The sequence below is a fragment of the Zootoca vivipara genome, chromosome 1, assembly GCF_963506605.1.
Source record: "Zootoca vivipara chromosome 1, rZooViv1.1, whole genome shotgun sequence".
In the NCBI taxonomy this organism is placed as follows: Eukaryota; Metazoa; Chordata; class Lepidosauria; order Squamata; family Lacertidae; genus Zootoca; species Zootoca vivipara.
Window position 1 is genome coordinate 57,551,514 of NC_083276.1, and position 25,809 is coordinate 57,577,322.

General features: G+C 42.4%; 1 protein-coding gene across 9 annotated transcripts in view; it reads right to left on the bottom strand.

Moving 5' to 3' along the window:
- Positions 1-25,809, bottom strand: part of ANO1 (anoctamin 1) — a 144,201-nt gene that overhangs the window by 69,370 nt on the left and 49,022 nt on the right. For all 9 annotated transcript variants that reach the window (XM_035117027.2, XM_035117017.2, XM_035117008.2 and 6 more), the window contains exons 2-4: positions 17,029-17,207; positions 10,117-10,443; positions 1,423-1,521 (exon numbers count right to left, since the gene is read on the bottom strand). In XM_035117027.2, the coding sequence (XP_034972918.2) occupies positions 1,423-1,521; positions 10,117-10,443; positions 17,029-17,207 (605 nt within the window). The remainder of the gene's footprint in view (positions 1-1,422; positions 1,522-10,116; positions 10,444-17,028; positions 17,208-25,809) is intronic.

The window sequence follows — 25,809 nt, forward strand, 5'->3', positions numbered from 1 at the left end:
GGTACAGATACTTCCCTCAGAAGCTTCACATTCATCACGTCATCCTGTCATCTGGTGACAATGTGCTGTCACTTTTATAATGACAATTCAAATATTCATTGGGAAGACAGGACTAGGTCCAACCAATCCTTTCATGCTCGCCAAATCTTGGGCATAGACATAGGACTCTTCACATGCATAAATCTATATATGGAACCACGACCTTGTTGTGATGTTGCTGGTGGTGATAGGTAGCGCTGGAGTGAAGTACACAGAACCCACCTTATTCGTATTTGCACTTTCACATCAAAGCTGGGGAGAAATCATACACAGAGAAAGGAACTCTTTCCCTGGGTCTTTTCTATCACCCAAGCGTTGCAGCTGCAATGTCCCACAGCATAAGGAGCAAGGGTGGCCTTGTCATAACAAGAAGACATGGGATTCAATTACACTGCTGCAACAAGACCTCTAGCACTGATGGTGAAGAAATGTCATTCACCTTGTGACTCGGAGGATATTTAGAACTTCACTCCTGTTGGGATCCATGCAGTTGTGTCTAACAGAGAACAATTTCTCTATAAGTCAGCAAGGTTACCCTATAAGAGGAGAAGCAATGGCATCTAAAAGGATACACAACCATTTTAGGTTTGCAGAGCCGATGTGCATTGTTCATGTTAGGGTAAGGTTACCAGATTTTTATTTCAATTAATCCAGGGACACTTTTCAACTTCCATGGATTTTGTATGGGGACTGGATTGTAAATCCCCGGGAAACGGGGACATCTGGTAACCTTATGTTAGGGTTGCCACCTAACCCTATTTTGGTTTACCTGATCATGCAGACTTAAACAAAATGCCTCAAGTATGTGCAGAGTGCTGTTCCCTGATGAAGAGAATATTCCCTTGTTGGTCCTGAGGTTGTTTGGACATGCCATGGAACCTGGCATACTGTACTTGGTTATCAGTCTGCCAGTAAAAGGCTGTGGTGGCCTCATTAGTGTTGTGAGGCAGTCAAGGAAAACATAATAAGCAGTCTCTTGACTGAGTGTGGGAGGTCAGCTCTAGAATGGGTGGATGTTAGCAGCAGACTAAGGTGCAGCCGTATGAAATGCAAACCTGGGCAACCTGCTTGGGTGCGATTCATGGGAAAATGGATATAAATGTTAATAAACAAACTGCAAAATGGTAGCAATTTCCCCATGTGCATCTCAAACCACACATTTTTATGTCACTGTGCACAGAATATGCATCCATACTCACAGCATTACATTATAAACTGTAAATTATATTAAATAGAAAGCTAATTTCTCCACTTCTTGTATTTAAAGACAAAAATTGTTCATAAGGACATGTAAATTAATCAACATTTTTTTTGGGGGGGGGAAACACTAAACCATAAATAACTGTTTTATGTTTCCTAGTATAAAATAATATTTAAACTAACCTTTTTTGTGGGCATCTTCAGTTTCATAAATTCTGCTTCCCGGCACAAAACATTCCAAGGTGCATGTATTTTTACAAATCCAAGCCCATGTATTTTTGTCTAAAAACATTTGGAGGGAGAGAAAGGGAAAACTTTGAGATAACACTGATTCACGTAAGACATAAGTGAACCAAGGATAAGTCAATATCCCATAAAAGTAGTTTGTGAGCATAGCACTGATATTAAACAGCCCAGATTTAAGATTAAATAGTAAAGACATTTTGTAAAGGAAGTGGAATCGGTTCACCTTCCACAGTGGCTGAAGCTTTCTTTACATGGACAGAGGGGTTCTAAAACTATAGTGGCCAAGAGAGGAAACACTTCAGCTATGTGTTTTTTCGGGGGCTCTTTTGTATCTTGGGGGAAGTTGTAGAGCACTTGGTTGAATGCAGGTTCAATTCCTGGCATCTCCCAGAGAGCTGCTGTCAGTCAGTGTAGTCAACACAGTGTTGGACAGACTGATGGTCTGAATCAGAATAAGGCTCAGGATAAGGCTCCCAATGTTCCTATCCCCTTTGGATAAAAACCAACACAGGGGTTGGGATGAATCTTTAGAACAGCTGTTGAGCCAAGACTAACCATTATTTCACATCTTCTCTTTTTAAAGGCTTGATCTGCACCCAGCGAATGTAGATGCTGAAAGGCTCAACGGCACTGCCAAGTGCTGGCTGCTGCGCAAAGCAGATCACATCAGTGCAACTGACATGTTTAAGGCAGCAGTGCTTGATTCAAGGTCTGCTGCTGGCAATCTCTGAATGTAATTAGTCTCAAGAGGAAGCCACGATGATACCTGTTTTTAAATAGCAATATTTGAATCTGCACATATATTACATTTCCTGGCGTGACCAACGTATTTGTCTCATCAGCAAATAAACAACAGAAGCTTTCGTGCAAGTTAGTCCACATAATTGACAAACGACGTCAAGAACATTGCAAAAAACTTCAAAGGACAGCTCTGTACAAAAAGCAATTCGAAGAATGGGTATATACAGAGTTCCTCCCCCTACTTTTATCAGTTTTCTGTAAATGGAATTTCAAGCCTTTCTCCAGAAGTCTGAGGTTTACAATGATGCTTTAAAAAATATATATCTAAGTTTAGGTTTTATTGAATTTTATTTTAGAATAATTATATATTTTAGGGGGCTAATAAGGTGGAATATACATTTAAACTAATAAAAAAAACCTGTGTTCTATCCAGTGTTCTCAACCAAAGAATGATCAATAAACGCATTTCCTGCATCGCTATATCTACCAAGGAAAGCATTTTCTATGGAGTTTCTGTTTCTTCCACACTTGTTGCAGACACAAGAGTCCCACTAAAAAAAGGAATAAGAAATCATTGCTATATCTACCAGGTAAAGATTGAAATGGAAAGTGGCAATGCACTAGAAACACTGGATTAAAATTCATTACTCATTTACTTCACAACAGTCCAATTCACTGAATAGCTGATAAACAGAAATGTGTTTTCTCTTTATAGTGCCATCTATTCCTGGCCTTGTCTATAGGATGGTCGCTTTAATGTCTGATTGATTGCCTAGCATAAATCTGGGTGTTTAAAAGTCTGCTCCTCCGCAATGTCAGTTTTGCTTGCATTAAGTAGCTGTTGGATCAGGCAATACTACAGATTTGAATTTTAGTTTTAAAATCGTTTCCAGTCTAGTAAGTAATCTACAACCAGTTTGTGAACACCAGCTCAGCATCTCCTCTCAGCTTTTTGTTTCACTGCTGTTGCTGCTGTACTAGTTTGCACAGGCACAAAAGCCTGTTTTCATCCTGCCGTCCTGTGCACCTGCTTACTAGAAATACATTACTCAAGGGACATAAATAGCTGCCAATCTCCAATATGGCAAAGCTTCAAAAACATGTACTGTATTAGCTTACTTCACAGAGCAGAATTTAATCAACTTAATATATGCCTTCCTTGAAACAAGCTTTTACTTTTAACCAATATTAAAGTCAGCAGTAAGGCTTCAGGGAACTCTCAATGACAGCCAATCAAATGACTGCAAGCCTCCATTTTGCCCTATTTCTAGAAGTGATCTCTCTCATCTTCAAACACTTGCTTATTTTTGATATTATATGCGGATGGATAGAGATATGTGCAGCTGCAGCACAACCACCATATGTGTCTACTTAGAAGTAAGCCCCATTGATCTTAGCAGGACTTACTCTCTAGTAAATGGGTATAGAATCACAAGCTTAGGCAGCAATCCTGTGGCCCTCCAGATATTGTTGAACTACAATTTAGATAATCTCTGACTACTCGACAAGGCCAGTTGGCACTGATGGGAGTTGGAGTCCCATAACCTCTGGAGAATATACCCACTTGGCTGGGAGTAAGTTCCCCCAAAGTCAGTGGGACCTACTTCAGAGTAGACATGCATAGAATTCTGCTGCCAGTCAGAATGCATGGAATTCTGCTGCCTTGAAATACTACTATTACTGTAAACACTGCATTTGGTAAAAATGATAAACTAAAGTGAAGAATACTGTGTCCAGGAACATGTTAATGTACCTCTTTCAGCCTAACTGCACAACAATATCCAGACATGTATCATAGTTATACTCTGGGGATTACAGAGAGTTAAAGTAATGGTGTCTCAAACAAACTTTAATATCATCTTTAGATCTCTAAAGATGATATTAAATGTTTGTTTGATATGGACTGTATATATAAAATTTATTTAGTCTGCCTATATCATTATTGGCCTCATTTATTTTCAGTGGAAGGCTCAACACTACTAAGGTTCAGCACCTCCTCCCAATTTATTCCTCATTAAAAGTGGTTCATTACAGTGGTACCTTGGGTTACAGATGCTTCAGGTTACAGACTCCACTAACCCAGAAATAGTACCTTGGGTTAAGAACTTTACCTCAGGATGAGGACAGAAATCGTGCTCTGGTGGTGCGGCAGCAGCGGGAGGCCCCATTAGCTAAAGTGGTACCTCAGGTTAAGAACAGTTTCAGGTTAAGAATGGACCTCCAGAATGAATTAAGTTCTTAACCCGAGGTACCACTGTATTTATTTTTTGGCTGTGGGGTTTTGAGCTTACCTCATCCATTGCAAGGTGGCCAAGGGGTGTGTGTGTTTGTGCAGACTACTGGTGAGATGATTTGTAGAAGCTAAGGGACACTCACAAGCATCCCTCAGCCACTTAAAAAGGTAAGTGCAAAAAAGACCCCTAAATGTCATTCATTACTGAGATTTTATCTTCCCCTCTGATAATTTTCAAATGCAATTCCCCCCCCCATCAACTTCTGGGCACTTATGGGTGGGGGAGGGGAACACAGGAGAAATTTTGGGCACAGCAAATATTATTAAGTCTTGATGGAAACAAATTTTTATTAGAACGTGCTGCTAACTTTGTAGGTTGTTTAACACATAATACCAGATTACAGATTTCATGCTCTCTCCCCTCTTCCTTACTCCTCCATGCTCCAGTTCACTTAGTTATTTATAATTTAGTTCAAGCCATAGTTTGCTGTTGCATCCAAACTGGCAAACTATGGCTTGTTCATGGCATCCAAACCAAAACTGGAAATTACATTCAAATCAAGTGCAAACCATAACTTGATTATTTGGATGTAACTGGAACACGGGGGTCTGTTAACTTAAGTAATATTAAAAGACCTCATTCTGTATAACTGAATTGACCATGGCTGAATGGCATCTCCAACATTTAAATTAGACATATGACTCTTAAAGTCTGATTAATTTAAATACTGAAAATGTCATTCAACCTTCACCAACTTTCTATATGTGGGTGAAAATGTCCATCAATCCAGACATACCGTATTTGACTCCAAACAGTAAAACACACCATTGAATGATAAGTTGTTGTCTGCTTTAGATTCAACTATTTTTCAACCTTGTGTTTGGTAGACGGTACGTCAGTCACTAATTACAAGTTTATTCACGGCAGCCTAAACCTGTTTCACTCTCCAAAAAAGAATGGCTCTCTAAAGTCTGGTATGTCTAAACTAATGTCTAAGGTAACTGCTAAAAAAAAGACTGGTTTTTTTTAACAGAACTAGCTATTTATTTTTGGAAATGAAAAGCATAATGCTGATACTAACCTATACAATTACTTGCCAATATTGCCAATATCAAAGGAATTATTGCAAAATGTTAGCAAGAATTGCTTCAATTTTATTGTATTTTAGATGTGTAACTTAAAACAAAAAAGTGCAAGACTAATGACCAAAAATGGTGCCTTAGGGTGCAATCCAAACCTGCCCACTATCCTGGCAATGCTTCACTGCCAGGGTCAAAAGAGGCAGTAAGATTGCTTGCAGGTGACATAGTAATCAAGCTCAAATTGGACCATATGCTGTTGCTCAGTGACCCTGAGACTGGTTATGGGTCTTTCTGCTGGTGCGCATCCTGCCCATGGCACTCCCACTTGCCTGGCAGGCAGAATAGGGAGGTTGGTGTTACCCAAGTGATGCTTCCAGGGTGTTGGCAGCTTAGCTGGGAGAGGTGGATGGAGAGACACCTCCACTCATTCCATCCCACCTCTCTGCTCCTACTAGTGTAAGGGGAGTTAGTTAGGTGGGTTGGATTGTCCTGTTCATCTGTACAAAGCAGTACAAGCACATTTGTAGAAGTAGTCCACAGTGTGGAAGATCAGGAGGACTGAGGACAGGATATCACTAAACTGCCCTAGCTCCTACCGCTTATTCTCAGATATATTTGAAGAGAAAGTTGATTATTTGCTGTTTTCACAATCTGAGGAGGCGTTAGCAACCTCAGGCCCAGGGGCTGAATGCAGCCTTCCAAGCTTCTCTAACCTGGTCCTTGGAACTGTCACTAGGCCACACTCCTTCACTGGCCCTGCTTCAGACTTTCCTCAAGCTCTTTTGCCTGGCTGGAATGTGTCGCTGAACAACAATAAAGCTTCTTGCTTGCCTGGACAAAGTTTGGAGAGATGTGTGGGTGTCCTTTTGCATGTAGCTTACTGAACAAAGGGGAGTGTCATATCCATTGCCCCACCCACTTGTGCCTCCAGCCTGCCGGAAGGTTGCCTGTGAGGGAATGCAGTTCTCATGCGGAAAATGGTTCCTCTGCCCTGGTTTAGATTCAGGCACTGAAGTTCAAACACAGCTCCTCAGTCCTATAAATGCACTCACAAATGCATATTCCACTTTCCTCTTCAGCTGATGTGTTGGACTTAATTTATGATAATATTCCTGTACCTTTAATACAGCATGAAAACAAGAGGCAGAGAGAAAATATGAACTGCTCGGATTTTCTGTTCTACAAACTATTGTACACAAAAGAGTTCTGGTTCCATGTTGACTCTGGCAACCTTTAACGTGGAGTCTGAAGGAAACTGACTTCAGCGGCCAATTGAAATTAAGCCTCTGTCTTTGAAATTAGTATGTCTGGGATTCTCTCTGTTAATCATGCTGGCATTAGTTCACTCATGCCACAATTATTATTTGAGATAGGCACTCTTTTAATAGAACACTTTGCTTTGGCTAAGCAGGTGAAAGGAGCTATACTGTACCACTCCTCTTTAATCACAGCATAATTGCATCTTGGATCCCACCGTTTAATTTGGAACTTTTGCTAAAAGGTTCCCTTGAACAAATGAAGGTTAAAATAGCAGTATCAATACTTCTTTTTGACGGAGAGTTGGAATTCCTACAGTCGTTAGACAGAGAAATATGCGGATCTTTTAAATACTGCTTCAGGCCTTATGTGGAAGAAAGCTTGATCATTAAATTCTAAATGCAAATTTTCTGGCTTCAGGCTTCCGTTTTAAGTCCAGTGGACCTATTTCTGTGCGCAAATGCCTTCTTGCATGTATGTGATCTGTGAAACTAAAATGGCACAGAATCCCACCCCACCCCATTCTGCATCCTTATCTGTGCAAAGGTAACATTGCAGAACATTTTAACATCAGAGTTCTTTTCATAGCACCAATCACTTGTTGGTGAGGTGGGGGAGATTTATTCGGAGCCCTCTCTCCCTCTGCCCTACGACAAAGGCCACCAGATTGATGTGGAAGGAACTGGGGTGATTGTCTTGTTCCAAACTTTGAGGCTTGATTCTAAGTTGCTTTGGGTCTGTCTGTTAGGTTGTGTGTGTGTGTGTGTGTGTGTGTGTGTGTGTGTGTGTGTCAGTTCTTCAGATGGGAACAAAAGACTTGCTCTGGATCTGCTATCATCATCAGTTTCTTAAAACACTTTTAAAAGTAAAAATATTTTTATTTATAACTAATATCTTCTAGATCTAATAAAGGCACTGTAATAATCCTATGAAAATGGGGTTTTTCAGCACTAGTGTATAAAACTCTACTCGGTTTCCTACCGGTATATATGAGGATTAAATCAATGGCATGCCAATTTAATGGGGTTCATCTTATTCATTCCAGGTTTCTTTTGCTAGGTCACATTATTCAACCTTGGTATATGAGCTGAGGAAAATGGTGCAGAGTTTAAAACATGCTGAAGTGGTCATCAAATGCTGAACAAAAGACAGCAGATCCAACTTTCACCATCATTGCATCTGTTGGACTTCTGCCTGTACTGCAGCTCCTAAAGGCATAGGGCCTACGTGAAAGGATGGATAATTTTACCAATATATACTGAGTTCCCACAGCCACCAGTAGTGTGGCAAATTTGGGTTATGAGATGTGAGTTGTAAAGTGTGGTGAACAAATCACACAAACATTTTGCAATACTTCAGACTTTCTGCTAATACACACCCCTGTATGTACTCATGTGAATGGACCCTTGTTCTGATTAAATGAAAAAGGTTTATGTAAGGTTAGAAAAATCTACTGGAGGGCAAGGCCTACAGTTCTCAAAGTACAGCTGGGGTCCTGAGGGAAAGGAAGCAGACCTGGCAAGATTAAGTATGAATATTCCCAGATCTGCAGAGATCTGCTTACAGAAGTGTGGGTGTCTATAAAAAAACTCTGCTGGGATTAGAAAGCACTGGGATCTTTGTGCAAAACCACAGGCCTTTCTCTTTACTTCAGTAAATAAGATTCTTTTAAAATTTATTTTGCTTTTCTGTTGCTCATCTTCACCCTTGCACTACCCTTCTAAGAGGCCACTAGCAGAAAGGGACACGTCCTTGTGGGAGATAATGCTGACAAGGTCAAAATATACTTCCGTGGGAAACTCTCTTTGCCTTGGAACCATGCCCCATAACTGAAACTATATCTTCCACCTATCTGTCTCCTCTACCATACAAATTCCTGACACTATGCTGTTCATATGTAAGGTGAAACTTACCGTAGGTTCTTATTATCATACAGCTGTGATGTTTAAAAGCTCATAGCCATGTCCAATGTGTGTAGACCTTTTCTCTGGCTCAAGCACCTTCCTCTAGAGGCATGGATCTAGACCTTTAAAGTTTACTCTGTGCATGTCTACTCAAAAGCAAGCCCCACTGAGTGCAATGAGACTCAGTCTATTGACACATTACCAGTTTAAAACACAGCAAGATCGTTCTTTTTCTCAATTCAGAAATTAGGTGGCTTGGGGGAAAGCACTTCAAAATGCAGCATCTCATGACATGTGTATACAATTTCCCAAACCAGCAGTGGGAGCATGCTGGATGCAGTGTAAATAGGAGTGTGCGCTGGTCTTCTCCCAGGTAAGTAAGAACAAGATTAAAAATAATCCTATACTAACGGTTCTTTGTCAGGATGAGGTTTAGTGTTTGTAACCTGTCTAGTTTCAGCCCTGGAAATATTCACATTTTTATCACTAGAATATAGTCCTTAACACAGCTGGGGGGAAATCTGCATAACAAGAAATAACAGGGAATTTTCATTTGGCTGATAAGAATAGTTCTCTTTCCCAGGGCATGTATTATCAGCTGTATTTAATACAATACAGCAAAGTCTGCTTGCATTTATGCACACAGACACACCACCTCAGAATAAATGTGGCATATTTGCCATAGCTCCACTATGGGTGATCTTTTTAAACATTTTGGGGGTGAGGGGAGGACACAAAACCAATCTTACAAATCAAAAAGTAGCACTGTGTGGGGAAAGGCTGAATTTGATTGTTTCTATTTGCAGAGATTTTTCTTTTTATCATGTGGGAGCACTGAAAAGTGATACCCCAACCCCACCCCCAGTAGTAGGAAATACTACGGTGTCTTCCCACTCAGTTCTGCGGCATGTACACAGACAGCCAAAAGTGTCTCAGTAGGAGAAGGGAAATTTGCATCTCTTTTGTTTCTCACTCCACATACTTGTACACCTGTCATCGGAATATGCCCAAGGCCCAGTGCTAAAGAAGGTACGGCTCAGGAAATCTGGCTTTCTACACCTATAGCATGGATGGGGGACCTGTGGCTCTGGATGTTGTTGGACTCCAAGTGTGAGCAGAATGGCAGAGCCAATATGAGTTCTCCCACCACCATAGCTGCACCACACTGATCTCACTGCTGCCTCTCTCCTCTCCCAGTAAGCACAGCGACACAGCCGACGCAAGGCCAGGTGTGTGCCGCTGCCCCCCCCCCGGACCCCTCCTGTTGAACATACATAGCAAGGTCATAGCTGAACCAGCTCTAAGTTACATACTAAGGTTTCTGGACCTCAGGAACCTTTCAGTGCCTCACCTACCAGTCCTGGCAAAAACATAGCCCAGCTAATTTTTAAAAAGAATGAAGGGAGTAATTACGTCTTCATCTCTTTCCAATTCAAGGCCGGCCTGCATAAGGTTGTTTTCGTACTCTTCTCTGCGGACTCTCTTGTCATCTTCATGGTAATCCATGTGGGGCTCACTGTTGTGCATATTAACCTGCCCCGCTTTCCCAGGAAGCGGCTGGTTCTGTTTGAGGCTCCGAGGCCCCAGGTCATTGAAATGGATCCGCCTGGTGAGCGTTCTGCTGAAGGAGGACTTCTTGTACTGGTAAACCAGGATGTAATCCACTTTCCTTTTCCCGTCTCTGAAATAAAGTCCATACTTGCAGTTGGCGTCAGGATCTTGCGAGAATGAATTTAATAACTGCAATGAAAGGAAAGGAAATGTGTTCAATCATCTCTTTGACTAAGCATTAAAACAATCAAGTATTAAGTATTTCTTTTCAGCCACGGCAGAAATAGCCTGTGCTATCAGATTATGAATTTACTCAACAAAATGTTACAAGTTAATATGTTTGCTGGTTGATCAGTCAGTAAGTTCAGTTATCAGATATATATGTGTGCATGTACCGGTATGTGTTTTCTTGTAACCTGTGCTAGTACTGCCTTTTGCAATGAACAGTGGGCTTAAAATGTGTTAAATGAATTAATAAAATAAGCAACTTTTAAAATATATATTCATACCCCAGCTTTATTATGTGATGAATCCCAAGGCAGCCTACCATGTGTCTCCCTGTCACCTATCTATGCAGTGACCAGCCCCAAGTTTGATAAAGCCACCTAAGAATCTTGGGAGCTGTACTTTGATCAGGGTGCTGGGAACTGTAGCTCTGAGGGGGAAACTACAGGTCACATGATCCTGGGGCTCTTACACAGAAACTGCATGTGTAGCCTAAGCCTCAGCAAGATGGTGGCTTCATGTGCCTTCAGGCTATATCTTGGGTGCAACTCAAGGTAATTCAGACAACCAATCTGAGGTAACTGATCAACACAAAGTGACTTGCCTCTTCAGCTTTGCACAGTGAACTGGATGTGAACTCATCCTCATGGGGCCAGATCTCAATTTACTACATCCTAACCTTCACAATCTGACCTTTCCAGCTCAGAAATACTTGTGCGATCAACTTTAATTTTATCACCAGTTTTATCCTTCAACCAGTTTGTGAGTTCTCTAACTTTTTGTGCTTTAAACCCGGCTGAGATCCTTTGCCCTTCTCCACCAAAGGCACCTGTGTTTTACTACTGACAAACAGATTAATAATATGCTCAAACATTTGTCACTTCTCTGCATCATGTGAAAAAGAGATCATTTTTAACAGAGATTGAAAGGAGCCAGCTGGTCATATAGCTCAGCCAAAAAGGCCAGTGGACCACAGCCAGGGTTCAGTTTTTTTCATTCATTACTCTTTCTCATGGAAAATTAAAATGGAAATGTATTTACCAGTTCTGCCGCCTGCAACTCCATGATAACAAAATATGGATATTGCAATTAAAACTTGCATTGTTAAATGAATATGAAATTCCTGAAAGATGCCTCTCCAGATGAAAAGGTAACATTTGGTTGTGCATCCAAGTGATTCCATTAAAAGCAATGTGGTACAGATAAACCATGCTTACACTCAGATGCGCATTTGGCTGTACACCTGATTTACATGTTGTCCTTTAAGAAGGCACTGCCTCCATTGCAATCTAAAGGCTCTTTTAGGTGGAAGGGGAAATTAGGCTTGAAAGGGAATTCCTTCCATTCCACACCATTCCAGGGGGGCTTTGATAATGCTTGACTGCTGTTCTTCCTTGCTTTGAGAACAAAAATAGACATTAACTTATATTGTGCAAGGGGACATGTGCAAACTCTGTGTTTGAAAAAGACTCTCTGTCCAACCATAGACCACTTCCAATGATTGAAGGAAGCAATTATTATGTGAGGAGAATGCATTGCGCGGACAGGCAGAGTCCCCCCAACTCCAGGCGACCCCTGAGTGGAATAATGACTCAAGACGACGTGCTATGGGATTAAAATTGGCCACAACTTTATTAAGTTTCAGATGTAGGGAGACCTTGGCTCAGGCATTGGGTGTTTATCCTTCCCAGTCTCCAGCCGGGGATCTGGGAGACTTCAGGGTTATCCAGAATGTGTGGGGATTGGGCTGGTTCTGGAGAACATATGTTCAAGCAGAGACCCCGCCCCTGTTTCACCACAGTTGGAGGGGAGAGCAATGACAACCTCTAGGCATATGGCCAATGCCTCCCCTCAAGACCCCTTTAACAGGGAACCCTGGTATCACCGCCGCAAGGGGGGGGGCGTGGGTCACACACCCCTTTAGGAAGATAGACTAAAGGATTCCGCCCAAGGCCTGAAACTGCCAAAGTTGTGATGTTTTGCTACGGGAAAGGCAAAACCTGCCATTGCAGGAAAATTCCTTTCCGGTCCTTCAACAGCGACCTTGACGTAGCAGCGCCTGCGTACCTGTGGAGACGAGGTTAACCTGCAAAAGAAGACTTAACTGAGGGAGGGGAGGGTGGGAGAAGCTCTAGAGCTGACTGCTGCTTCGCAGGTAAGATTCACCTTCTGTTGTGTGGGCAGGACAGTCCCTCCCCTTACCTGGCCAATCCCCTGGCAATGCCTCTCCAGGCGGGATTGGGCGGTTGGCTGAGGTAGGCGGAGACCTCCAGGTATTCAGCCTGGGGAGGATGAGGCCAGCCCGAACTACCAGGAGTCACATTGGGGTCTGGGGGGCTGCGCGCAACCACGCAAAAGGCATTTGATGTGGGGAGTGGTCATTCTGTAGCTCCTTCCCCATAGCACTGCTGCTTTAGTTACAAGGATAGGAAACTATTGCACAGAAAGGAACTGTGGCTCTCCCATTCCACTAAAGGGAATGTCAGGCTTGGACCCTATATCTGCCAAGGGCAGTTGTTGTTGTTGTTGTTGTTGTTGTTGTTGTTATATCATCCAAAGATCTCAAGGCGGTTCACAGGATAAAAATGTTGTACTGTATACTTGAAACATTAGTGCCACACTCTTGCTAATTAAGCGCAAATCCTAAAGCAGAAGAGGCAGACCCAAGATTAAGTGCAGATGCACTGATAATTCAGTTCCAGCTGTTTTAAATAACATTTAAGCCTGTTGTTTTGGTCCCTTCAAACAACCACCAGCAGGCAGGCCAATGGGGACACACCTGTTCTTTGAAAGGAGTATAGCACTTAGTGCTTCAGCCATTCCCAGGCTAAGTTAGCAGATGCTAGCTGTGCCTCAAACACAGTTTTCCAGCTGGGTAAAGTTGACACCTTAAGACCACCAGAACAGAACAAAGGAACTAGAATGCAAGATGGATTTGTATGGCTTGGGTGGTAAAGACAATACGGATGTTCCTGACCAAGATCTTCATGTCTTACACCCACTTTTTCTTAATTAAACAAAGTACTCAGAATTATTCCTTTATTAGGCTGTAAGAGGAAAGAAAGTCATTGATGCTTCCAAGTTTGCATGTGTGGTCTCTCTCAAGAGACCACTTTTATATAAATTTGGCTGTAGTATAAAAAACAGATGCTTCCTTTTGAGAAAGAAAAAAATATTTTTGTGCCATTTCTCAAAGGCGTCTTGGCCTCCTGATCTGCAAAGTGTTTTGTTCAAGAGCTTTTAATAAATTCTAGTCTTAGCTGAAGTGACTAAATGCTTTCATAATGTGAAGAGATGTAATTACTTAAGTTTTAAAACTGTGCCAGGCTGCTGAAGAAGCATGAGAACTACATGAAAGGCCAAACTAGACATTAAACCGCTTCACCAATTGCGTTGAAATTTGGAAACAATGTCCCAAGCGAATTTCCAAAGGCTCTTATAAAGTTTGCTAAGACAGATGTCATACCTGTGCCAGGTAAAACCCCAAAACACACCACTCAGACAAAAATGCATGCTAGGAAAAGAACCAGGTTGCAAACCAGCGCCCTCTAGCGGTGGCTACACTAGTACTGCACCTATAAAAACTTCCCTCTCAACAGCACCTCAGCTCCCGTTTACATACTAGGCCGAAGCCTTTACAGACTAGGCCAAATGGAGGTACTGACTCACCTGGGTGGAGGTTGGGGGGAGGAGGGGACGGGATAGGTCAGGACACATTGGGGCCACTCACAGGGATGAGCTGGGGATGGGGGGGAAGAGGGGGCGTGATACGTCATGGATCAGCACAGGGTGGGGGGAATCACACAGATGTGCCACAGCAACATGTGGCAGGGCCAGCTAGTGTATATTATAAATGTAATGTCTGATATGATGTCACTGTGCTGATCACATGAGACTTTAAGAAGTGCAGGGGCAGGGATGTGCACACACAAGCTGCCCCACCCCCACCCCGTTTCCCATACAAGCTTCTCTCAGACCTTCACACGTTGAGGGTCTGAATGTGACTTCTGAGGACATCTGACTGAAGATACTTAGAGAGATAATACTGACCTAATGACGAGTGGTGAATAAATACCCAACCTTTTTTATGCAGCCCGTATATATAGCATGGATTTAACCAATAAGTTGACACTATACATAGTTTCATTTTCAAATGGTGCATTTTCATGAAGCCCTTCTAGTAGGTAGAATCTAATGCCCCTTTCAGGGGCAGTATCTGAAATTCAAAGCCCTGTCTTGGGTGCCATAGTTCAAATCTGGACAAATTTCTGCTCCCAACCACCCATATCTACAGATGATTTGAACCATCTTTTAAATGTCTTTAAATAGTTGTTTTTAGCTTTTTGAAAAACAAGAATTTTAATGTTTTATTGTATAATTTTGTAAACTGCATCAAGGTTTTCTTATACACATGTGGTATATAAATTTTGTTAAGTAAGAATAAACAAATATGTAGCATTTTCCAGGTTGAGAGATGATGTCTCTGACTTCTGCTTGTATGACATACAGCTCTACAATCCTCTCTGCACACTGTGAGCTCATTCACTGGAGTCATCCTATAAGTCTTCCCAGTGTTTATACTTGGACTTGGGAAGAAACAAACATTCACCTTCTTGCTCTGACATAGGCACACTGAGCCACTCCCAGATTCTTGCCTTGTATCCAACTACCGTAACTCACAAGTAGACACAGGAATCAATTCTTTCCACTGTAGAGTTTTCATCATAGGAGTTTCATGTGAAAGAATTACGGTCATTAAAAAAAAAAGCTGCAATATGGCATACACCCCTAAGATTATGTTTCTATGCTAGTCCTAAGCCATTATGCCTCTGCAGGTCTAGTTGCCGGCTGCATTAAGGTTTATAAGCAGCCCATTTTTGAAACTGTGCCCATCTAAAGAAGTTCCAAGGGTGAAAGATTTGAATAAACCTGAAGGATATAAATACCAATAAATCTGTATTCAGTAACTGATCCCATTTATGCACATAATAACCAACAGGTGATTTTTGAATAAAAAGGTTACTACTACATCATCTTCTTCTTTACACCCCACCCATCTGACTTGGTTGCCCAGTCACTGTGGGCAGTTTCCAACAGATTTAAAAATATAATAAAACATCAAACATTAAAAACTTCCTTATGCAGGGCTGCCTTCAGATGTCTTCTAAAAGTTATTTAGTTATTTATCGCCTTGACATGTGATGGGAAGGCGTGGTGAATATTTTCTCACCACAATTTGAAAAGCCATACCTCAAAAGGCAACTCAGTATTTATTAATATGTTGCCTAATGGAGAACCTAGCAGTTCGAAAGCACATCAAAGTGCAAGTAGATAAATAGGTACTGCTACAGCGGAAAGGTAAACGGCGTTTCCGTGCGCTGCTCTGGTTCACCAGAAGCGGCTTTGTCAGGCTGGCCACATGACCTGGAAGCTGTATGCCGGCTCCCTCGGCCAATAACGCAAGATGAGCGCCACGACTGGACCTAATGGTCAGGGGTCCCTTTACCTAATGGAGAAATAATGTTCTACTTGTAGGACATTGCTCGAGAACAATGACAGAGTCCTGGTTATCCCTTCAGCCTAATTTTTTTCACTTGCTTACTAGTGCCAAGAAATAATCAACACTGTTTGTGGTCACTGTAATTCTTTTACATACATTTGCAGCACAATCCTGTGCATGTCTACTGAGAAGGAAGTACCAGTGAGTTCAGTAAGGCAAGTGGGTATAAGACGGCAGCCTTCAGTCTATACTTCACTGTCTATACTTTTTGAATTTCATTCCCCTATACAAAAGCACAACATAATATACGTATTAGCTTTTAAGGTGCCACAAGTATCTTGTTTTTGTAACGGAAGGCTCCCATGGCTCGCTTCCTGGACATTGATCATACACTTGGGATCCTATTAGTTTGGGGTTTTCACTCTTTTATGGCTGCATAATATGCAAATACCAACAGGTAAACTTCCCCCCTCCCTCATCACAGCATTTCTATGCCAAGGAAAGTTTTATTCTCTGCAAAAGGCATGAAGTGTGATATTACTCCTAATCCTTTGTGCGGTTTGTGTGTGATAATATTGTTAACATTTTAATCTCAAAGCACATTTGGGAACAGCTGCCTTGAGGGTCATTTTGACAGAAATATAAATGATTTTAATAAAATAAAGATATACTATTTCAAAAATTTCTTAGTATAGTACTGCAAGGGGCAGCTGAAGGCAGCACAAAAACTTCCCACAAAATTTACATTCAGCAATACAAGTATGTGGGGGGGGGGGGGTTCTGCTATCTGGACTGAAATACCCGCTTAAAAATGCACTGATTAAAACAAAACCTTCTCATTCAAGCCCTCATTAGGCAGTGAAATGCTGTAATGTTTTTTAGCGCCAGACATTTGAAACAGCCTTACTTTTGGAAGGAATACTGTACGGTGGAGTGCAGTTACAACCCTGGGATTATAAGGGGCAAAAGGACAGAGATCACAGACAGGATTATGTTGTTAGCAGCTAGATATGTCAACAAATAGACGAGAAGACACCTCCTCCACTCACCGTACTCTCGTTGCGAACGTATCCTATATCTTCAATAGCTCTGATGTTGATAATGTGGATCCCTTTCTCGTCAGCAGGTAGCGTGGAGTATTTCTCATTCACCCTCATTGTTCTTTCATTAGGAGAGTCTCTGAAATCTTCTGGCAGAAACTCCACCCCATGAAATGAACCATCGGTGTCTGGGGGAAAGAGAAACAGGTTGTTTTAAAGCCTTTCATCACTTCTCATCCACAGTCTCTCTCTCTCTCTCTCCACCATCCAGCTGGAACTTGTCTTCTTGTTCCAGTCCGCATCTGCCCCCGTCTTTTGTCTCTCTTCCCACCCCTTTGTGGGAAGAGAGACAAAAAAGTACCTCCCCTGCCAGCTTTGCCTTATGCTCCCCTGGCTCTACTCAGAGCACTTCTGAGCTTTCCCCAGGTTTCTTCTTGGCACTGGCTTCCCTAAACAGCAGCACCGTAGAAAGGATTCTGTGTTTCAGGATACAGTATAGGCACCACCAAAGAACTATTCCAAACTGCTCTGGCAGCTGAGCGAACTGGATTTCTAACTGATTGTTTTAGCAATAGCCATTGCAAATTAATTGGGCTCAAATAAATAAATAAATAGCATAAGCATTTATAACAAACACCAAAGTAAGACACACCCACAAAACACATAGCATGCTATCCTATTAGCATTACCATTATTTAACGTGAATTCTAAATATATGTAATGGAAACAGAATCCTTACAACCAAATTTGTTGGCAGTGCTGTCAATTTGACAAAACTGACTTTAGATGAAAGTTCCCTCCCCTCAAAAGATTTAGCTCACTCACCTAGCCTGCAAACAGGTGGCTAGAGTTGTCAAAACTTGTCCAACTTTTTGTTTGTGTGTCATTCCACTCCAGCAAGGGGCCCTGAATGCCCTGCCCTGGGTGATGGATGCACATTCCTTAAAAGCACATCCAATATCCTTTGGCATGTGTGGACTACTACATGCTGATCAATTTGCTGGATCATAGGAAGTACATAGTAGCTTTCAAAGATACCTCAGTACACAGTAAAACTAAATATACCTTGTAACACTGTCCTCTACATTTCTACTCTAAACTGATTCACAGGTAAGTGTATTGCAGCCTGAGTCTATAGTGCCTCAATTTTAAAGTACCTGGAAACTCTGTATCAGCTTCAGCTGAAAATTCATGCTAAAGGAGTCATTCTGATATTACAAAAGACTTCAGTCCTTTGTGCAGAAAAATGTTAATACGTGGATTGACTCCCTTATTAATAAAGAACTGAAGAACTGACTTGTACAAAATTCTTTACAAGCCAAAATCACATCCCTAAAATGTGTGTGTGTGTGGGGGGGAGATTTATATATTGAAAACTTCAAATGAAGTGTTCCCAACTAACTGCATTTTGGGAGTTTGTCTAAGCCCAGTTTGGGGAAGTATGGGAATTGTCTGGAACTCTGTTCAGATGAGTCAGGTCTATTGTAGAATCCCAAACAACTGTCCATCTGCCGGTGTGTACACTTGAGCCCATAGTGCCATCACCTTTGCAATACATGACATAAGGCAGAACAAATATAGCAGCATAATAGGCAGGGAACCATGAATCCTCTTTGTTGTGGATAGTAGAAGAGATGTGAAATGTAAATATCTCCCATAATACAATATTGTATTAAGCAGAAGCACCACTTCAAGTGAATTTAATATGAGGAGAGTGCCCACAAACAGTAAAAGGTAAAGGTAAAGGGAACCCTGACCATTAGGTCCAGTCACGGACGACTCTGGGATTGCGGCACTCATCTAGTTCTATTGGCCGAGGGAGCCTGCGTAAAGCTTCCAGGTTATGTGGCCAGCATGACTAAGCCACTTCTGGCGAAACCAGAGCAGCACACGGAAACGCCGTTTACCTTCCCGCTGTAGCGGTACCTATTTATCTACTTGCACTTTGACGTGCTTTCGAACTGCTAGGTTGGCAGGAGCAGGGACCGAGCAACAGGAGCTCACTCCATCACAGTGATTCGAACTGCCAACCTTCTGATCAGCAAGCCCTAGGCTCTGCGGTTTAACCCACAGCGCCACCTGCATCCCACGAACAGTAGGTGAATGCACATCCCAAGATTTCTATAACCAGTGTCTTATATAGTTACTGGCCTCATATGGAAGACTGAAATGAATCACTTTCATTCCTACTCTCTTTGTCTCCTAAGTCCACTGTGTTAACTCTGGGATGTAGGTTGCTTTTAAGGACACATCATCTAACAAGGAAGGTTGATTATGTTTTTCAGCATCCACAGAACACCTCTTAGAAGGTACAGTCCCGTATGATATGTACAGAATGAGATAGTCTAATGAGGGTGGTGTCTGAAAAGATCCCAGTCCAGATTAGACATGCATAACTTGCTTCTCAAATGTCTTTCCCTCCATGAAATACAAGTTATGGATGACTGCCAGGGAAATCCAATTATTTAATAACATTAACTGAGTTTCACTATGATTAAAGAAGAAAGGGCATTTCCTGGGCCTTGTGTCTTTAGTGAGAACTTCCATTAAGGATTCCAGTTCCAGTGAATGAATGATCACTATTAATAACTCTCCCTTCCAAAAAGCTGTCTTTTATGCCAGTGCGGCAGTGAGGGGAGAGGTAAGCAGGAGGAGAAAAGTTATGAAAATCTACAGTGATACTGTGCCTCCCTGACAGGTCATATATTCTGAGTTTTATCCATGAAAGGATAAAATGGAACACAAATTTGGCCAAGCTGGACGCCTATGTTCAGGCATAGGAAATGGACTCATAATAAGAGACTTTTAACTACGCATAGGAACACAGTGAAAATAGGAAACTCTTGTATACTGAATTTAACTATTGATCCATCTAGCTGCAGGCAAGGAGGGTGCTGATACACTCCAGTACTGCTTGCAGGCTTCCCAAAGGCACCTGGTTGGCCAGTGTGAGAATAGGATGCTGGACTAGATGAGCCACTGGCCTGATCCAGCAGGACTCTTCTTATGTTCTGAGTAGTCTGAAACACCTGGAGGACACCAGCTTGGAGAAGGCCAATCTACACGGACTGGTAGTAGCTCTCCAAGGTTTTAAACAAGAGCCTTCCCTAGTCCTAGCTGGAGATGCTGGGGATTGAACCTGAGGGCTTTCAAATGCAAAACCTGTGCTCAACCGCTGAGCTAAGGTCCTTCCACCTGCTTGTCTATCTTTGCATCCATTTTATGATACAATCTCTCTACATTATGACCCTTTAACATGTCTGTCCTGAGAGAATTAGTACTGGTGGTTCAAGAGTGGCATGGCATGCCCAGTGGAAGACAGCAAGTCACCCACAAATGGATTCTGAAAAAGAAAAGCTTAACTGACACAAAGAGAAACTGGCAACGCATCAAGATATCGTCTTAGACGATTAATTTTCCCTACCCTTTTCCTGTGGTGGTGTACCAAGCACTGACTAATATAATAAAAAGGTTGTTCATTTCTTTTTATTATTATTTATACCCCACCCATCTGGCTGGGTTTCTTAAGAGTCATAATCTGAAAGGATCCAAACTTCATTTCTGCTTGTATAGAACATATGGGTGTAAGTCTGAAAATACAATGGAAGGTTCCATTCCTGGCAACTGTACTATCCTCCACTGTAGGTCACTTCCTGAGGGGTGGTGTTTTTGTTTTTTTGTCCCACTTTTGTTGCACTATAGTGTGACGGTATCTGTCTAGATCAGGGGTCAGCAACCTTTTTCAGCCATGGGCCGGTCCACCCTCCCTCAGACCATGTGGTGGGCCAGACTATATTTTTTTTGGGGGGGGGGGAAATGAACAAATTCATATGCCCCACAAGTAACCCAGAGATGCATCTCTATATATATAAATGTAAAAAGGACATGTGGGTGTGTTTTCACTTTCCACCAAACCTGCTTGACTGATTGAAGTGAAATTTTGACACATCACATGCGAATGTCTGAAGGATATAGGAAAGTTTGGTAAGACAGATATCACACCTCCACCAGCTAAAACGCCCCAAAAACCCTGTTCCAGAAAGCACCACTCAGACAAAAGTGCATGCTGGGAAAAGAACCAGGTTACAAACCAGCGCCCTCTAGCGGTGGCTACACTGGTACTATACCTATAAAACAGCACCTTGGCTCCCATTTACATACTAGGCTGAAGCCTTTGCAGACTAGGCTGAATGGAGGTACTGACTCGCCTGGGTGGGGGTTGGGGGGAGGAGGGGACGGGATAGGTCAAGATACGGTGGGACGAGACACAGGGATGAGCCGGGGTGGGGGGAGGAGGGGGGAATCACAGGGGTAAGCTGGTGGCGTGATACATCATGGATCGGCACAGGGTGGGGAAAATCACAGGGATGAGCCACAGCAATGTGTGGCATGGCCAGCTAGTTTTAAATAAAAGCACACATTCTACTCATTTAAAAACACCAGGCAGGCCCCACAAATAACCCAGAGATGCATTTTAAATAAAAGGACACATTCTACTCATGTAAAAATATGCTGATTCCTGGACCATCCGCGGGCTGGACTGAGAAGGCAATTGGGCTGCACCCGGCCCCCCAGGCCTTAGGTTGCCTACCCCTAATCTAGATGGCAATAATGTAGCAATATTGAAAAAGTATTGGAGAACAATAAATGAAGTTCTCCACTGATTTATAGACAGTATGTCCAGTATAACTACATCACTAATGTACCATTATTGGGAAAATAACATGTTGCAGATCACACCCACAAAAACACCACCAGTCTGGAAGGATCCTTAATTATCTCCTGGAATGTCTCTATTTTCCTTCCAGGCTGTTGCTGTGTGGTAGCCAGGCAAGTTAGAAAATTTTTTCATTATTTCTTTTGAGGGCTAGTAACATTTGTGGACATTAGGGACACAGGTGGCGCTGTGGGTTAAACCACAGAGCCTAGGGCTTGCTGATTTGAAGGTCGGCGGTTTGAATCCCTGCGGCGGGGTGAGCTCCTGTTGCTCGGTCCCAGCTCCTGCCAACCTAGCAGTTCGAAAGCACGTCAAAGTGTTTCTGTGCACTGCTCTGGTTTGCCAAAAGTGGCTTTGTCATGCTGGCCACATGACCCGGAAGCTGTATGCCAGCTCCCTCGGCCAATAATGCAAGATGAGAGTCGGTCACGACTGGACCTACTGGTCAGGGGTCCCTTTACCTTTACTTTAACATTTGTGGATTTCATTGCAAGGGTGTGTGGTGCCTCTACTGTCATGTCCTGAGAGTCTGATGCAGAAGAATGGTTTGCAGGTGGGACCTGGTCCCATGCTGGCAGGTGCCTACACAACCAGAGCTTCCTGTGGTGCACATAGGATAGGTGTATAGCACACCGAAGATAGCATGGTTATGCAGGAACAGGCTAATGCTGTATTAACAAATGGACCATGGAGTACAACAGCAGTAACTTTAAATGACAGTATGTAAAATAGCCCTGTTTTGCTGTTTTTTTTTTGCTGTTTTTTTTGCCTTTTTAAGGAATTGGGGTTCCCTGGTTATCTCTTAAATCTAGCAATCTAGCCAAAGCCTGCCTGGGGGCACATTTTTTATATATGCTAAGCGGACTGTGGGAAAGAATGATGTTTGTGTGATGGCAAGCTCAATCAGGCAATTGATCTTTGCAGGAAAATAATCCGTCATTACCTTTAAACCTAACTGAGATCTGATACCAAGATATAAGCACAGCTAGTGTATTTTAACGAACGCCTAATACTCAAATTCAAATACTGAACCTGCTTGAAAGGGTGGTTTTGTTTTTGTTTTTCATGACCACTGCTTGGTTCAATTAGTATAGCAACTAGCATTCCTAGGTTTAGTTGCTGCATTCAAAAAATATCCATATGGCTGAAAACTTCAGCTGCTGTTGCTGACAATTTCCTTACATTTCCAGTGGTACAGTTAGTAATTTTAAGACTGAAGAGTCTTACAGGGAGGGGAGTGTCGGGGGTCCACCAGGAATCAGCACGAAGCCCAGTGGAACGGTGCCAGAGCTCCAGGAGGATGTTAGTTCTGAGCGTCAGTCTGAAGGTGGTGTTGAGGCTCTCGCAGTGAAGAGGGGAGCGGAGGATGCTGACAGCTCACGGGAGCACTGGGGAAGGTCAGAAGTGTCAGACCAGAGTATGGTGGAAGGGGAGGCATCAGAGGTCAGGGAACCTACTCGACAGTTGAGCAGTTCAGGGGGAGAGGGGAATATGCCCACCCCTTCACTCCAGGTTCATAGGAGGGAGAAACACTGGGAACAGAAGCGCAGGTTGAGAGCGCCAAAGTTCCTTTGCTGTAAGCGTTCCCGCCAAGCAGCACTTCTGGATTCTGACTCGGACTGAACGGTCATGGATATTTTTGCTCTGACTTGTACATATGTATATAATAAAACTCAGGGGGGCGGGAACAGTTACGGAGTTTGGAGCCTCTTAAAGGGAGCTGTTTAGGTTGTGACGTGTATTACTTTAAAATGCCTCTCCCCAATATAGTAGCATAACTTCACAATGAAATCGGGACCTCTGTGTTTGGTGGGGCCTGCTTTGCTCAATCCACTAAGTAAGGTCCTGGACCAAAGACCTGCTCTGATGGAACCACATTCTATTTCAAAATATCCCCAACCACTTCTGCCTTCCCAGTAGCTGTCACTGCCTCCCTTCCTTTTGCTGCTCCTTGGGAACTCTTAATATTCCCACTTCACTCACTCACAACAAGTCTGCTGGCCTGTTACTTCTTCCTTTCCACTCTGATCCACAAGGACCAGAGTAACCTGCTTTCCTCAGCCTCCCCCAAGCCACAAGCTCTCACATCTCCATTCTAGGTCAGCTTTCTCCACTCTAAAAAAAAGCAGCATTCTTGTGTTTAGGGTATAGAAGCATGAGTTCTGCAATAGTTTTCAGTTTTAAAATTCCACACCAATATTCATACAGAGAATAAATTCACGACTGTGTGATTTCCCTCACTCTCAAAAGCTTCTGAATAAAAGCTGAGTTGTCATTTCTGTAACAAATGTACCTCCCTGCCAAGCAGTTTATAAATTCACTAATTCCCTGAAAGGAATGTCAAGATAATCCTACCTGTGCATTTCAATTTTCTTTTAACTAATGATAAACTAATTGTTGTGAAACTCTCTCCTTTGAAATTAAATATGACTGTGTTGGACTTCCTGGCTGGTTTTCCATACACACCTATGTTTATCTGATATACTAGATCCCACTGTTGCTATGGATGACAAGTCACATCTTTGCATCAATACACCTATCTGAATGAGATATGCATCTGTGAGTGCAGGTGTTGTTACACAAAAATAACATTGTTAAGCAGCATATACATGGTTTAAATTAATATTTATTTATATGCCAGTCTTGAGAGTCCCATGGACTGCAAGAAGATCAAACCTATCCATTCTTAAGGAAATCAGCCCTGAGTGCTCCCTGGAAAGACAGATCGTGAAGCTGAGGCTCCAATACTTTGGCCACCTCATGAGAAGAGAAGAATCCTTGGAAAAGACCCTGATGTTGGGAAAGATTGAGGGCACTAGGAGAAGGGGACGTCAGAGGACAAGATGGTTGGACAGTGTTCTCGAAGCTACGAACATGAGTTTGACCAAACTGCGGGAGGCAGTGCAAGACAGGAGTGCCTGGTGTGCTATGGTCCATGGGGTCACGAAGAGTCGGACACGACTAAACGACTAAACAACAACATATGCCAGTCTGCTTCTAAAGATACCACAAATAACATAACCGGCTGATTATCACAATTCTAATATCTCCTTATTCTGTAATCACCATAACATGAGACATACAGAACGACCAAATCAATAATATAATATAATATGAACCAAAATGAATCAATGTGAAGTCCATGGTACAGCTAAACACAAAAGTCCACAATACATATAAGAGTTCATATAAAGGTTCATGGAGTCCAGTGCCATCCAAACATTGGATATTCCATGAGGTGTCAAAACGTGACCTTTTGATGTTGCATGGAATTCAGTAACAAGTAACAACAAGTAAATAACAAGTAAATATATATTCCTGCGTATAAGACTACTTTTTAACCCAGGAAAATCTTCTCAAAAGTCGGGGGTCGTCTTAAACGCCAGGACGTATTTCTTATACGGTGAGTATATCCCAGACTCTATATTTTAACTGGAAAAGTCGGGGGTCGTCTTATACGCCCAGTTGTCTTATACGCCGGAATATATGGTAGTACTTCCATGAAGTAGTAAGAGAAGAGAAGGACAAGGATATCTGGATTAATCTATCCCTGCACTATACATTTAAAGCATCATCATACCACTTTAAACAGGCATGACTTCCCACGAAGAATCTTGGGAACTGTTGTCACAGACTGTCAACTTTGCCTCTCTGTACCCACAACTTTAGGAAGACAAACACCTAAGACAGTTACTCAGTACATTATCAGCATGATTTTGAGTCACTGTAGGTCTTGTGCTAGTTCTTACAGACAACTACCTACTTTATACAATGCCACACCCATTTTTTCTTACTGCTGTTTTTGGAAATGCAAAATAGCCCTCGGATCATTTCGTGCTATAGCAACACCAACATTTTTATCTCCCTGCCCCCCAGCTGTTGTTTGTTTGGATAATGCTGAAAATGTGTGTGCTAGTCTGAATACGGCACAGCGGCACTAAACGTCTGCTATGAGCAAAGTTTATCCTCTGACATAAGAGGTGGCTGAACAGCAGGTGGTTTCTTCTTACATCTCCACTATTTGGACTTTGCCCTGTGACAGGCTGTAGGTGCTAGATTTTTCTCTTCCCACC